The 15,124-nt window shown below is 36.2% G+C and overlaps 2 protein-coding genes across 2 annotated transcripts; both read right to left on the bottom strand.

Annotated features, from left to right (window-relative positions):
- On the bottom strand, positions 752-7,703 carry LOC109715946 (homologous-pairing protein 2 homolog). Its single transcript, XM_020241185.1, has 6 exons — positions 7,561-7,703; positions 7,413-7,438; positions 2,348-2,615; positions 1,908-1,978; positions 1,625-1,813; positions 752-1,073 (listed from the first exon to the last, which is right to left on the bottom strand). Exons 1-6 carry the CDS (start codon positions 7,586-7,588, stop codon positions 975-977), a joined length of 681 nt encoding a protein of 226 aa, XP_020096774.1. The 5' UTR covers positions 7,589-7,703; the 3' UTR covers positions 752-974.
- Positions 10,342-11,271, bottom strand: LOC109716250. Its single transcript, XM_020241578.1, has 2 exons — positions 10,788-11,271; positions 10,342-10,730 (listed from the first exon to the last, which is right to left on the bottom strand). The coding sequence occupies exons 1-2, from the start codon at positions 11,269-11,271 to the stop codon at positions 10,342-10,344; spliced, it is 873 nt and encodes a 290-aa protein (XP_020097167.1).

The raw sequence follows: 15,124 nt of genomic DNA, 5'->3' as shown, positions 1-15,124 counted from the left end.
TTTTGATGTCCTGAAAAAAGAGTAAAAAAAGCTTGACCCTCTAGGGTTTCATTAATGAATATAAATAGTACAGAATGTGTATACAAGGCAACCTGTCCCAGCGATAATACAGCCAAAATACCATATAGCCCCTATACTATATATGGACAGTAGTAATATATAATACTAAAAAAATATTGCTACATATATCGTAACAGACTAAAATAATCCTAACAGTTCAATAAAGCCAAGACCAACTAGTTGAAATCATATGAATACTTGAGAGGCATGAAAGGGCATGAAAAAACTTTGTTTGCTGTCCTATATGAGCCTCATTTAACAAGGAACCTCTCTTAACACGTCAACTACGATGCATCATGACTTCTTGAGAAGTCATTTGACTTCAGGCATAAAATTAAGTTTGACTAATTAGGCACACTATGCACATTACTAGCTATTTAAAATATGTTACAAATTTGATTATTTGTTCTCTAACTTTTGGCACATATGATCCTACATAGTAGAGACATCATTACATTCTTTTACCAAGTCATCTTTTTATACATCATTTTATTAGTTCTTTAATCTGTTACTTATTTGGACATTGGAATTACTTTGATATTTTTAACAGATTTAGCAGTATAGTGCTGCAGTCGTGCCACATTCTCAAGGATCAGGCTGAGATGAAGCCTAGGCCCTACTGACCAATCCATTAATGGCTCTATCATCTTCCAGAAAAATCAGTAATATGCATTTGCTTCTGTATGCTGCATGCTGAATCTTGTCAATTGCTTAAGAGTATGGAACTAACCGTACAGAGAAAAGTGGGGCTAATTAAAAGGAATCAAGTGTTGATAGATGATTCGGCGATCATTGCTAACAGAAGTGGACGAAAAAAGAAGAATAAATCATACATAAAAGATACACACTTACCCTACCTTTAAAAACTTTGGAACATATATGAGTTGAAATTTAGTTGCAAATAAAATGCTGTATTACTGTGATGTCTTTCTCTTTTTACTGAGGTTCAACAGGTCACTATAGGATTGTAAGCTGACCCCAACATCTTCATCATACTCGAGACCAAGTTCCTCCTGCAAGGAGATAACTGTTATTCAGAAGGTAAAGAACAAAAAAGATGTTCATGTATAAAAACAATCTTGCTTAATGAAAAGACAACCATGTACAAAGAAGCCCCAGTTTATAGCCAAAAGTTTGCTCAGGAAACACAGAAAAAAAATCTAGGGAAGAATGCCTCAAACCCCCTGAACCACTGCACCTTTACATATGGAAAATTAAACTTAAAAAATTACAAATGATAAAACAAGCTAATAAAAAAATTTATCTACATATGCCAAATTAGTTAAAAACTGCCAATCACATAAACTGCAAATGACTCAGCAGCTCCAACACCGACCGCGACAGTTCAAAAGAAGGGTAAGACGTAAACTTTCGATTTCCACGTGATATTCGCATGCCAATAGCCATTATTGTAAAATCAGAGGTAGATGGTCGAGTAAAACGGGCGATTTTTTTTCTCTTTTCAAGTTTGAGTGATCATCTGTAGAAACTGAGTGGTTCAAGAGGGTCTGGCACATTTTCTCACAGAATACAAGGAAAGAGAACGATGATGCAAATGAAAAACCTTGAATTCTTTTACATCCTTGGGTGAATTCTCTGTTATCGCATCCCATAGTTCTTTGAAGATCCTCTTTCGCTTTCTCCACTGATTAATTTTCTCAGAATATGATTCTTCTACTACCTTCTTCTCTTCTGGTTTGACCAAAACAACTCCACTACGCAATTTCACAAGCTTGTCTTCCATTTCCAGGACCTGGATTGATAAAATTGTTTCTAATTTTATTATTGGTTTCAAAGCACATACTTGTTGCAGATCAAGAGTATCAAATGTAATTTTCAAGGCATACCTCGCTTCGTAATTTTGCCTCTTTAGCATGAATTTCTCCCAAAGTCAAGCTTGATTGGAGTGCTCGAATTTCTGCACTAGAATGTGGAAAGAGTTATATATTGAATTGCAATTCTGTATAGGTAGTTTACAGAGTTTTACATATATATCCCTGCGAATTATATATTTACACTGTCCACCACGTAATATCTAAATTTTCATATATATATCCCAAGAAAATGCAGTTCTCTATTTAAATGCTAAACTCTAAGGTTAAACAATCCATTTCATGCTGGAAGTTAAGACATTTTATTTCATGCTGGAAGTTGGTTTTGTACAAGAAAATGTTATTTAACGAGAGGAATCAATATGTGCAAAGATAAACATATGCAAATAGATTCAGCAATATATGTCTATAATATTTTCTACAATGACTAAGGAACAAATTGCACTGAACCATACCAGCCTCAACCTCCGCTAGGGCTTTCTTTTGAGCTTCAAGTTCTTCCTGTAGCTTGCTATTATCCTTCTTCATCTGATCGAGCTCTTGCCCATTGGGTATCTTGAATTGATCTTGCCGAGCAAGATAGATCCTCTGCTTACCATACTCTTTGAAGGAAATTTGTCCGCTATCACACAATGCATCCAGCGCTTTCTGGACTCCAGTTTTCTTAAGATTGTACTTTTGCAATGCATCAGCGACATTTTGAGAATTTAAAGGCCTATTTTGCTGGCAAAAGAACAGCATAAGAAGTTAATGAACCATTTCACGATGATAACCAGGAAAAACAAGATACAGTCAGATTCTCATGATGCTTCCAAAATTATTATGGAGCAATTGCTTATATACCCCTACAAGATTCCCGACTTTCTTATTTACCTCTCCTAGAAGGCAAATATTAAAAATACCCTTTTAACGTTCCAACCAAGGTTGAAGGTGCCGCCCCGTGCCTTACGGCACGGGGCGTGCCGTACCGTGCCCCCAAGAAGGGGGCACGGTACAGGGGTGGTCTCGGACCCCCCCTGGGTGCCGCGGCACAAGCCGCGTGCCGCTCGAGACAAAGCGGCACGCGGCCATGTGCCGCGGCACTGTGCCGCGTGCCGGCTTTTTTTTTTTTTTAAGTTTTTTTGGCTTTTTTTTTTTTTGGTTTTGTCTCTTTTTTTTTGTTCTCTGGGATACAGAGCCTTCGCCCGGCCATCTATATTGCCTTTTGTTCACTTTTCTTTTATTTTTTTGACATTGTGTTGTCTTTTTGTCAACTTTTTTTTTTTCTTTTTGGCTGATGCCTTTTTTTTTTTTTGCCTTTTGGCTTTTTCTTTTGACTTTTTCTTTTTTCTTTTGTTAAATTAAAAATTATAATTTAACTTCTTATTTAACAATATAAAAGCAAATTTTTAGTTGATAAATCAGAGCCCTCCACTTCCACCACAGACATCCATTTTTTCTTCGCAAATTATTTTGTCAAAATTTGTCGCACCGCGAAGTTTTCGATGAATCAGGGGAACAAAAATTGATCTCCTAAACAAATTTTGATTAGATATTTTTTAAAAGAATAAAAAAAATATGGATGTAATTGCGGTACTATTCTAGTTGTTCTAGTTATTATATACTTCCTAATCGAATCAATATATAGATTTTGAAACATTTTTAGAAAAAATAAAATTTTCTATCATTTTATCTGTTATAATTTTTTAAATTATAAAAAAATTAAAAACAAAAGAATTTTCAATTGTTACAGCAAGTATAGTTGTACTTTTCAAATAAAAAAAAATAAAAATAAAAGAATTTTAATTTATATTCTACATCAGGTATAGTTGTACTTTATATACAAAATGCTTACATGCATGTTAATTGATGAGTATAATAAGCTATACATAGCAAAAATTAATAATAACTTGCCTAAATCTTTCAAAATAACATTATAAAAGCTTACTGGAACCAAAAAAACTTAAATAAATTCGTGCCAAAGCGTGCCAGTAGGAGGTCGTGCGTATCTGTCGGCATGCAAGCGTGCCACGTGTCGGCACGCAAGCGTGCCCGTGCCGTACCGTGCCAAGGACGTAGCGACACGCCCCCGTGCCACGGCACTTTAAACCTTGGTTCCAACCTTTCAAATGTACCCCTAAAGTTAAATTCTGTTAGTGAACTGTTAGGAACAACAGTTATTTCTATAAAATTACTATTTTGCCCTTTCAAATATACCCTTCTACCGTCACCAACTTTTCTTATTTGCCTTAAATTAAGGGCAAAAAGAGGTATTTTGACTTCTTCCTTTTCAAATATACCCTTTTACCGTTACCAACTTTTCCTGTTTGCCCTTAAGTTAGGGGCGAAACAGGTATTTTGACTTTTTTAACTCTGGTAGAAATTTAACCTAGGTTTAACATGAGATAACTTAATGGGTACTAACAGCGGGAGTATTTTTGAGTAATTGAGAAATATACGAGGGGTATATTTGAAACAAAAAAAAAGTAAGGATATATCATATATTTTAGAACTTTTGAGGGGTATATAGGCAATTATCCCAATTATAAACTACAGAAGGATTATAAGAAGGATAATAAGCAAGTGAAGATAAACACATTCGATGTCCTACTTTTGAGTTGTCAGCCTAATCTTACAGTATATCAAACAACTGAAGAGCATCCAATTGTTAATCAGAATAAAGAACATATCTATCTTACAAAAATAGGACTTGGCATTGAATATCAAAGTTGGCACAGCAAGACCAGTGTGTTATATTATTTTGGTGATTAGATAGACTAAGCATAACAAAAAATAACAGTAAGTTTGTGTAATTACACTGTGACTTCACTTTCTGTTTTTGAATAAAGCTCTAGAAATAAGATATCATCTCACAAGAAAAAAGTAAGATCTCTTAAAGTTATAAACACAAGATAACTGATTGGGAGACTTGCAATCACGGGAGAAAACGTTAGGATTCGTTGATTGATTTTGAGAATATCAAACCAAAATCAACAATGGCGTGATTACTTTGTATTAAGAAATGGTCTTGCGGTGAAAATTCATAAGCTCTGGATTTGTATTTCTTTTCTTCTTCTCATCTTTCTTTTTCCTCTCTTCCTCATTCACAACCCCCACACCCTTCCCTTGACGCATTCCTATGTAACAACTCATTCCCTGTTTGAGCTCTCTAACCACAATTAGCTTTCCATATAAAGAGTTAGAACCATGGGGAAGTCCCATCTATCAGAAGAAGGTAAAGCAAGAGAAAAGACTAAATTAGACTCAGTTTCTCCAACTTAAATAGTGCATATTGATAGATGGATGATAAGAAGAATAGAAAAGATATAAGCCTGCACAAGAGGTGGTGCAGAAAAAAGGGAATATGATTTGCAAGAACTTGGATGCTACATAATTGAAGATACACTAAGAATTCTCCAGAACTCAACCATCACTTTAGAATATTCAACATATATATGGCATCAATAGCTCCAGAGGAGTAAATAACATAATAATGCAACATGGAGAAAAATGACTAAGGCATACAAAAGAGAGCAGAGAAAAAGCAAAAGGCAAGCAAACAACAAATTGCAAAGTTTCTTTTCAGATTAACAATATGGTCTTGTGACAGACACAACCCACGACAGAAATAAGTAACTCTGACAGCAAGTGGTAATAAACAGATCTTCTGGGCAAAAAGATTACCAATACTTTTCTTCAAAGACATTATAAAAAAGCTAACATATAGTATCAATAGAAAATCGTGTTGATACTCAAGGTATCCTTAGAAATGGAGTGCTATATCACCTTTTTAGAAGAACAAAGAACTACTATTTAACAGCTGATCATAACTGATGGTGCAATAATGTGCAAAGGAAAGAAGAAAAACTAACCAATAATTATAAGGAAGGTATGTACTTACCATTTAAGGATCAATCCTTAAATAGAAAAAGAAAAAGAAAAAACCAATTAAGAAGCATTAGCTATACCAAAAGACAGAGTCTTACAAGCTACAGCTAGAAATACTATTCTAAAAGCCTGCTATCTAGGTAGGACAATAACAAACGGTATGCACGAAGTGAAAAGAAAATGAGTTACCAGTCACTCCATAAAAGCAAATACTAACATTACAGTATGCCACTATTGAGTAAAGTTTAGCTGACTAACTAAGAAGATATTTCGTGAAGTTTGCTCAAGGATTGAAGTGTATGATGATAAGCAACTCGTCAACATGACGGAGAATGTCAACCAAAAAAATCCCAAAAAGAAAAGAGAATGCAACAAAATTTGTGCAAATAGGCTCCAAACAGCATAAATTGATTATCAACATATCTGTCAATTCAAATAATACAGAGAGAACATTCAAGTTGTAGATACGATATCAAAATTGCAAAATAATATATAAATAAATAGGATAAAGCACTGGTGCAAGAAAAATAAAAGGATAATATAGTTCACTCTTTAATCCACTTATTTGTCACATCAAAACCCTAACTTGTCTAATCTAAAATGCTGGTTTACAATAAGAGGCTTATCTCTTTCTCAAAATTCAAGGTCCAGTTTTCTAGATAGTGTATATGCTCCATTACTACTCTTGTTACATCAGCCAAATCAAGCAGGATTTCTTGTCCTATTGAACAAAATAGCAACTCCAAAGTTGCTGAGAACATAGGCCTTGAATCCTAGATCAAGTTACCCTCAAATTCCCAAGATTTGATCCTTAACAACCATTATTTTGTACTCATTTTTAGAGCACGTTGTTCTGTATGTCCTGATGCACATCTAAATTGAACAAGATATGTGAAACTCATAGCATACATGCAATTTTCATGTCAGAGTCTAAGTACTTAGATCCACTATACATGATGAGAATAAAAAAAAACACCATAACAATATAAGAGAGAGAGAGAGAGAGAGAGAGAGAGAGAGAGAGAAGCTAGAATGCTTCTAGAATGCATCATTTCGTTAATGGGGCATCTGAATAGACGATCGTGATTGGCACCATTAATCATGATCTAGGCTATCTGAACTTTCTAAAGACTGAATTTCGTGATTTTGCAACACCATTTGACTAGTATTCAAGTGATTCCTTGGGACCACTTGATCACTAGTTAAACGATGTCGTATAATTGTGAAATTCAGTTTCAACGAAGTTCAAAAAGCCTAGATCATGTTACACAGCGCTAATCGTTGATTTGGATGCCAAGCATCAAAACAAAGTGGAAGCAAAATAGCCACATATACTTCTATAAGTGTTCCAGCTTTACTCTATGGAAAACATTACCATTCTCGGATCACAAAGAAGCATAACTGCACATATCTAATTGAGTGTTATCTATTCCCAGATTAACACAATGTTCATATTACTCCTGAAACAAATACCCCTCGAGGGAGATACCAAACATTTGCTTCATGATATTGAGCTCGAGCATAAACTACTGGTTTTGAATCGAAAGAAAATGTAGCTTTGTCAACGAGACCAAAACCCCGAACTCGAATAATTTCCAATAAAACTCAACTCGAAAACAACAAGAAAATAGTTTAAATCAGATCTAGGGTTACCTCGTTCACGAAGTTGAGAACGATTCCTGCGGTCCAAATTCGAAGGCGAAGAAGCTTGGTTAGAGACGATGAAATCGGAGAAAAAGTTCGTAAATAAGGGGGGCAAAAAATGGGGGAGAAAAAGAGGAGGAGGAGGAGGAGATGGTACCTTCGACATTGTCGGGTTTGGGCGCCATATTCCTCTTCTTCTTCTTCTTCTTCTTCTTCGGGAAGGAGAGGTAAGTGGCGTCGAAGAAGACGATGAAGAGTGAGACGGTGATCGAAGTGAATTTTTTTGAGGGGAAACTTCAAATACCCTAGTTTCGTACTTTCTCACTTTAATACCATATGATTTAACATATATCAAATTAGTATCATATGATTTCACACTTTTTCACTTTAGTACCCTGTGATTTCAAATGTATTAAGTTAGTACCATGTGGTTTCAATTTTCTCTTTTTATTATCCATTTCGGGTAATATAATTTAATGAAATATTAAACCACAGGGTACTAAAGTGAGAAAGTGTAAAACCACAGAATACTAACTTGATACACTTGAAACCAAAGGGTACTAAAATGAGAAAGTGCGAAATCACATGATACTAACTTGATACACTTTAAACCACATGGTACTAAAGTGAAAAAGTGCGAAATCACATAGGGTATTTGAAGTTTCCCCTATTTTTATTAATAATCCTTCCCATTTTTACAATTATTTTAAAACTAATTTTTTTAAAAAATAACTGTACCACATCATATTGAGATTTTGAAAAAATAAATAATATAGACGTCATTCACCGTACTCATAACTTTTCCTAAAACTATTGTAGAAATAATAGAAAAGAATAGAAAAAGGAAGAAAACGGCGAACAATTTATCTTTTTTTAAAAACGGTAGATCATTCACTGCTTTTGTATGACTGTAAAAAATTTAATCAATGTGGTGATTACCGCTCTCACTAATATTTCTTTCTTCCTCCACCATAAGACTATATTTACAAATAAAAATTTAATGGATAAATTTTAGAATAAAATTTTAGGAGAAGACTATACTGCATTAGAATCTCCGATCAAAGTCGCTTTGTTTGCGCTGTACTTATACTGGTCTTTTTTTCTCTTTTTTTTTGGCATTTGGGCATCTTAAAATAATTTATTTTATAATTAATCTTTTAAATAAATTTGATCTACAGAAATAATTTTATAATAATGTCAATGTTGACATAATACTGGATAGCAGAGAGTTGATAAAACTTATTCTTATTATTAGTAATAATAATAATAATTATTATTATTATTATCTATAATATATTCTATAATAACTCTATATTAATCTCTAAAAATTTATCCATGTAACAGCCCTACCTTTTTTGTTAGGTATGGGCTCTATCTTGCACTACCTTCTTTTTATTACTAGCTTTTTCCCTTCTTTCGACCGTTTCTCTACTCAACGCTTTGTCATTCCTTCTTCTCATCGCCGCTTCCTCCATCAATGTTTCAATGTTTGCGCTACCCTCCTTTGTTGTTTTTAGTACTAAATTTACCATGCCTAGATCTAAATGCTACTCGATCTGCTATCAACCGCCCAAGCTTTGTTCATCGTCATTTTCTGTCTCCTTCTCGCCTCTTCTCCCATCACGAATGATACTTCAACTTTAGCTTTGGCTTTGGCATTGGCTTCAGCTTCGAATCCATGGGCATGCAATAAGGAAAGAGGTCGTGGTTGATGGTTGGTACCTGAGACCCAAGTTCGAATCCTAGTTGATTCATATTTTCAGCTAAGTTTATTTCTAAATGAAATAAACGAAGCGGGTAGCGTGCTATCTATCTCTCAAAAAAAAAAAAAAAAAAAAAAAAAAGGAAATAGGCCGTGGTGGAGCATGCAGCCATCCAGCCATCTACCACTGCTTGGTCAGCGTCGAGGCTCGTGCAGATCAAAGCCGTCGAGAAGGTCACATCTAACCAGTGGCAATCAATTAAAGCTAGCTGAGGTGAAGACGATCTGGTCACCCAAAGTGGAACCCTTAGATCGAAAATTTGCAGAGGAGGTATATTATGATTTGGTGGGTTCTTTTTCTTCTACTTTTTTTTTTTTTTCTTCTCATCATTTATTTTTTGTTGTTGCTATTCTCTTTCTCTACTTCCTATAGCTATGGTAGTCTATCTCTGATGCACTCTGTCACCATTACTCTAAAGTCAATTTGGTATTGAAGCTTATTTAAAGCTAATGGCTTGTTTGTTTGGGAGCAACAGAATGAAAAAAGTAATTTTCGGACAATAAACAACGTGTTTGGTTTACCATAAAATTATTATGCCCGAAACTTAAGTTTGTCAGAATGCCGTAACTTTACTTCACCTCGGGATAGGACGAAGTCAATTGTAGGAAGAAAATACTGGAAAAATATATATAGTAAAAAACAAAAGAAGGATTTTTTTATTATATTATAATTAATTTATATAGTTTTTTTATTATATAATATAATTTATTACTTATATTATTTTTTATTTTTTATTACATTATAATTTATATTTATCAAGTTATATAAAAGACAGCAATATTATTTTACGCTATTTATTTCCTACTAAACAAATAATAAAACTAAAAAAAACGTTACTTTCACAGCCAATAAAACAAACAACTAAAGAGAAGTTATTTTTATGTAAACTCTAGTTTAACCGAAAGCACACTTCAACCCAAAATTCAGTTTTTGGCAAAACAAATACACCCTAAAAAATAAAATAATAAAATTAAAATAAAAGCATATAGAAATTTTTTTTTTTGTTTACCGATAAAACTATAGAAAATATATTGTAATTGACTTATATTAGTAGAATTTATTGCATACGATATTTTTTTTCATTATACTTTAGCATGAGAAAGCATGGAAGTGAAATGTATAGTTAAATATCTATTTTTCTTTTCTTTTTTTTGGAAATAGACTTTTATTAAAAGTTAAGCAAGCACAGGATGTGTAACAATGCAGTTTGGTGCATCTAGTAACAAAAACTTTTGCAGTTCTAGAGGATGACTATCCTCCCAAAAGGTAAAGGAGTTAGCATATCTACCAAAATGCGCAAGCCAATCAGCTGCCTGATTAGCTTCGCGAGGGATGTGACTAATACAAAATGAACAAAATGAGTGCAAAAGTGAGAAACAGTCAGTAAAGATAGATCTTTGCTTCCAAGGGATCTCTGTTTTCCTCGTTAAGATGTTCACCAGGAACATCGAATCGGTCTCCAAAATTGCATTGTCCAACTGCCGCTTAACAGCCTTAGTAAGAGCATACCAAGTGGCTTTGGCTTCGGCATCAAGAACTAAATTACAACAAAGTCTCCCAGCACCTGCAAGGATAAATTGACCATCAGAATTACAAAAAATAAAGCCAGCTCCTCCAATACCATATGTAGGATTATAAGAACCGTCAGAATTAATCTTAGTCCAACTGCTGGGAGGCGGATGCCATTCAATGGTTCGGCTAATCCTAGATTGCCTTGGAGAAGTAGGCTTAAAATATTCGACAGTTCTAGACAAAGTGCGATGAGCCAAGACTTGATTGGAGTCTCTTATTCTCTCAAAGAGAAACCCATTTTTATGCTTCCAAAGGGTCCAGAAGCCATTTAAAATAATAGAGTGAAGGAATCTTCTTTCATCACTATCGAGCAAAAGGCCGTCATTTAACCAGGAACCCTCGCACCAAAGGTTGAAGTGCTGTAGATGAAAGCTCACCAAATTGCATAGGCAATTCCAGAAATTTTGGGCTATAGGACAATGAGCGAGGATGTGGGAAACAGTTTCATTCTCTTGATTGCATAGGGGGCAAGTAGGATCACTATCCGGATAGAGTATGTGCAACCAGGATTTAGTTGGGAGCTTAACCCACATAGCTTTCCAAGTAAAGATTTTAACTTTGGGGGGAATAGATAGCTCCCAAATAGTCCTCCAACCAAGCCAATAATGAAAGTCATTAGAAGGGTCAGGTGAGAGATATCTATAAACGGAACTTGAGGAAATTTTACTATTGGGTCTAGGGGTCCAAATCCAAGAGTCAGGGGATATAGATGTAGGGAGTGGAATAGTAATAATCCATTGGATAAGGAGCTCCCCAAAGCAGGCATTTAGACGATTGAGATTCCAAGAATGACGATGAATGAGCCATTTGACTTTCTTGTTACCAAAAGGAAAGTCCATATTAATATAGGTAGGCTTCCAAGCAAGAGGAATATAATCAATCCAAGGATCAAGCAAAATCAGAGTAGAAAAGCCATTGCCAATGGACTTGATGATACCACCCCTCAGATCATGGATGGAGTTGGATATAGCAGCATAATAAGGAGAATGTTTAGTCCGAGGTTTAGCAATAGTCCAAGGGTGGATAGAACCATAATTTCTGTTAATAAACTAAGAAAGGGCAGTATCTCTGTTAGCAAGAAGGTGAAAGGCTTTAACTCCAAGAAAGGCAATTCTAGATCTTCTAAGATCTCTCATGCCAAGGCCACCATTAATTTTTTTGGAAGTGATAGTGTGCCAAGCATTAAGATGAAAACCCTGACTAGCATTGTGCCTTTCCCACAAAAAGAAGCGAGAAATTTTAGAAATTTGGTCAACAACACCAAGAGGAAGGATAGTGTTGGTCAACGCATAGGAAGGCATAGCAGAGATGGAAAAGTTAATTAAGGTGCTTCTTCCAGCTTGTGAGAGAGAGTTGCGCTTCCAACCAGCAAGTTTGGAGCTAGTCTTGTCAATGATGTCTTTAAAGTGACTAATACGAAGTTTAAAGGGGGAAAGCGGAATGCCGAGGTAGCGAAAAGGGAAGGATCCATGCCTAAAGCCAAGAGTTTGACGGATCAAATTGATAATAGCTTGGGGGGTCCAAATAGGTAGGAAAAATTCAGATTTGGTAGCATTAATCTTCTGATTAGTGAGGGAATGATAGGTACCAAAGATGTTAAGGACTTTTTGACAATTAGCAACAATGGCTTTGGTAATAATGATAATGTCATCGGCAAACATTAGGTGGCAGATAGGATCACTGCCGCGCACCGAGAAGCCATCCAAAGCATTATCACGCATAGAAATGTTTAGAAGGGCCGAAAGAATATTGGCACACATGATGAACAGGTATGGGGATAAAGGGTCACCTTGGCGAATGCCACAGTAGGGATTGAACCAATCTATACTCGACCATTAAGTAAGAAAGAAAATGAAGGGCTGGTGATGCAAGCCTTAATCCAATTAATCCATAACAGAGGAAAATTCATAAGAGAAAGAACTTTAAGGATAGCCGCCCAACTCAAGCGATCGAAGGCCTTTTCTATGTCAATTTTGATAAGCATGTAAGGAGTATCGGTTTTCTTAGTCTGAAGCATGTGGATGATTTCCTGAGCCATCCAAGTATTGGTAGAAATAGACCTGCCAGAAACAAAAGTCGACTACTTAGGGCTAATGAGATTTGGGAGTAAAGGTTTCATGCGGTTGACTAAAAGCTTGGCAAGAAGGCGGTAGCAAACATTACAAAGAGATATGGGCCTAAAATCGAAAACACGGAAAGGATTAGGCTTCTTAGGTATAAGAGTGATGAATGATTGGCCCCATGGGTGCGGCAAGCTACTCTCATATTGAAAATATCTCAAAGCCAAGCATAGGTCGTGACTTAGAATATCCCAATACTTGATATAAAATTCGGTGTGAAAACCATCAGGCCCAGGAGCCTTACCACGGCCCATAGAAAGAAGGGTGGAATGAATCTCCTCATCAGTGAAAATGAATCTCCTCATCAGTGAAAGTTTTAAGAAGCTCATCATGATACCCAGAAGAGAGACCGGGAAGAGCAGGCCATCAAAACTGGGCAGTATTGATAGATGAAGGATGCGACCACAAGTCAGAACAAAAATTAATAAAGGCGTTAGAGATCTGATCATAGGAATCCACCCTGATGCCATTTTCATTAATCACAAAGTGAATACTATTTCTTCGACGCCTAAGCAGGGCAGTAAGATGAAAAAAGCGGGTGTTTCTATCTCCGTCATTCACCCAATTAATGCGACTTTTAGAACGCCATTTAGTGTCGAGTTGGCGAAGGAGGGCCTGATGTTCCTTATAGGCAATAGAGAGGTTGACAGAATCCTCAGGACTTAAAGAACGCTCACAATCCTTAGCCTCAAGGATGTGATTACGGTCACAAACACAATCAATACGATTCTCAAGTTTGCCAAGGCTATGTCTATTCCACAAGGAAACATTACATCTAATTGCAGTAAGATTGCGATGGAAATTGGATAAAGAGTTAGGGTAACTATATAGGGTCTAGGAGTTAGCAACAATAGAGGTGACTTCGTCATAATCAAACCAGAAATGTTTAAATCTAAAAGGCTTCTTCCCTATATGGTGCAGGCGAGTTAAAGAGGTAAGCAGGGGTGAGTGGTCGGAGCCCATGCGCGGCAAATGTCTAACGAGACAATCAGGGTAGAGAAGCATCCAGGGGTGGTTTCCCAGAGCACGGTCAATGCGAGCACAAACATGCCTGAGGCCTTGTCTATTATTGCACCAAGAAAATGGAGGCCCGGAGAAGCCCAAATCAGCATAGGAAAGTTGGTCCACAAAATTTCGAAAATCACGAATACCATGATTAATAGCAAAAGGCTTGCCCCCAAGCTTATCTTCTTTACTGAGAGTGACATTGAGATCACCCACAATAAAATGAGGTGCATTAATACTAACAAGAGAAGCAAGCTCGGTCCAAAGAGATTTGCGAATAAGATAAGAAGGACTAGCATACACACCAGATAAGATCCAGGGAAAAAACCCATCAATGGAAATAACTGCATCTATTGCCTGTCTCGAGTGGATAAAAGTAGTAACTTGCACCTTGTTAGAGTTCCAAAGCAGCAGAATCCCACCTGAGAAGCCCAAGCTCGAAATTTCGGAGGATCGCCAATGATAGCCCAATCTGCGAGCAAAATTAGGACCAGAGATAGTGCTTGATCTAGTCTCAAAAAGAAGGATAAGAAAAGAGTTATGATTACGAATAAACTCCCTACATCTATCCATGGTGGAGTTCTTGGATAGTCCACGGCAATTCCAAGCGATCAAATTCATTAAGAAGTTGTAGAGCATGAGGGAGGCTCAGCATTAGCCGCAGCAGTAATTAGCTCAATTAAAGCCCTAGCATCATTGGCCCTTCTAAAAGCCGAGACTTTGGGTCGAAGATTAGATTTAGCAGCAAGTGACGAGCGTGAAAGCTCGTGGGCAAGCTTAACCCGCCTTCCAGAGTTGCACCTTCGCAACAGTGAAGGAGTAGGAAGGTCTGGATCATCTTGTAAGATTTCCTGGCTTCGCAAGTCTTGCGTTTCTTCCCTAGAGCGAGCGAGCGAAGAGAGAACTTGCTCAATTTGGGCTGCTAGGTTAGTATAGGTGGTCTGAGAGGAGAGAAGAGGAAAAGAGAAAGGTTTAGGAGGATTTGTAGTTGGGTTATCTCAGGGGCGGAGCCATAGAGGGCCCTACAATGGCCATGGCCCCTCCTAAATTTTTTAAAATTACATATAAGTACTTTATAATAAAAATTAAAATATTATAAATTTTAATTTTAGGGGGCCAAATTATTTTTTTAATAAAATTTGTGTCTCAATTTTTTAAAAAAATTTTTTGGTCATTTTCCTTACTCTTACGGTCTTGTTCCTCTTTAAGCATATTATCGTTAACAGTGAATTTGACAATTTTTTTTTTTTTTTTACTATCC

Source organism: Ananas comosus, linkage group 10 (assembly GCF_001540865.1).
Source record: "Ananas comosus cultivar F153 linkage group 10, ASM154086v1, whole genome shotgun sequence".
Lineage (NCBI taxonomy): Eukaryota > Viridiplantae > Streptophyta > Magnoliopsida > Poales > Bromeliaceae > Ananas > Ananas comosus.
The sequence above is the reverse complement of the archived record's forward strand: the minus strand, read 5'-3'. Positions and strand labels throughout refer to the sequence as shown.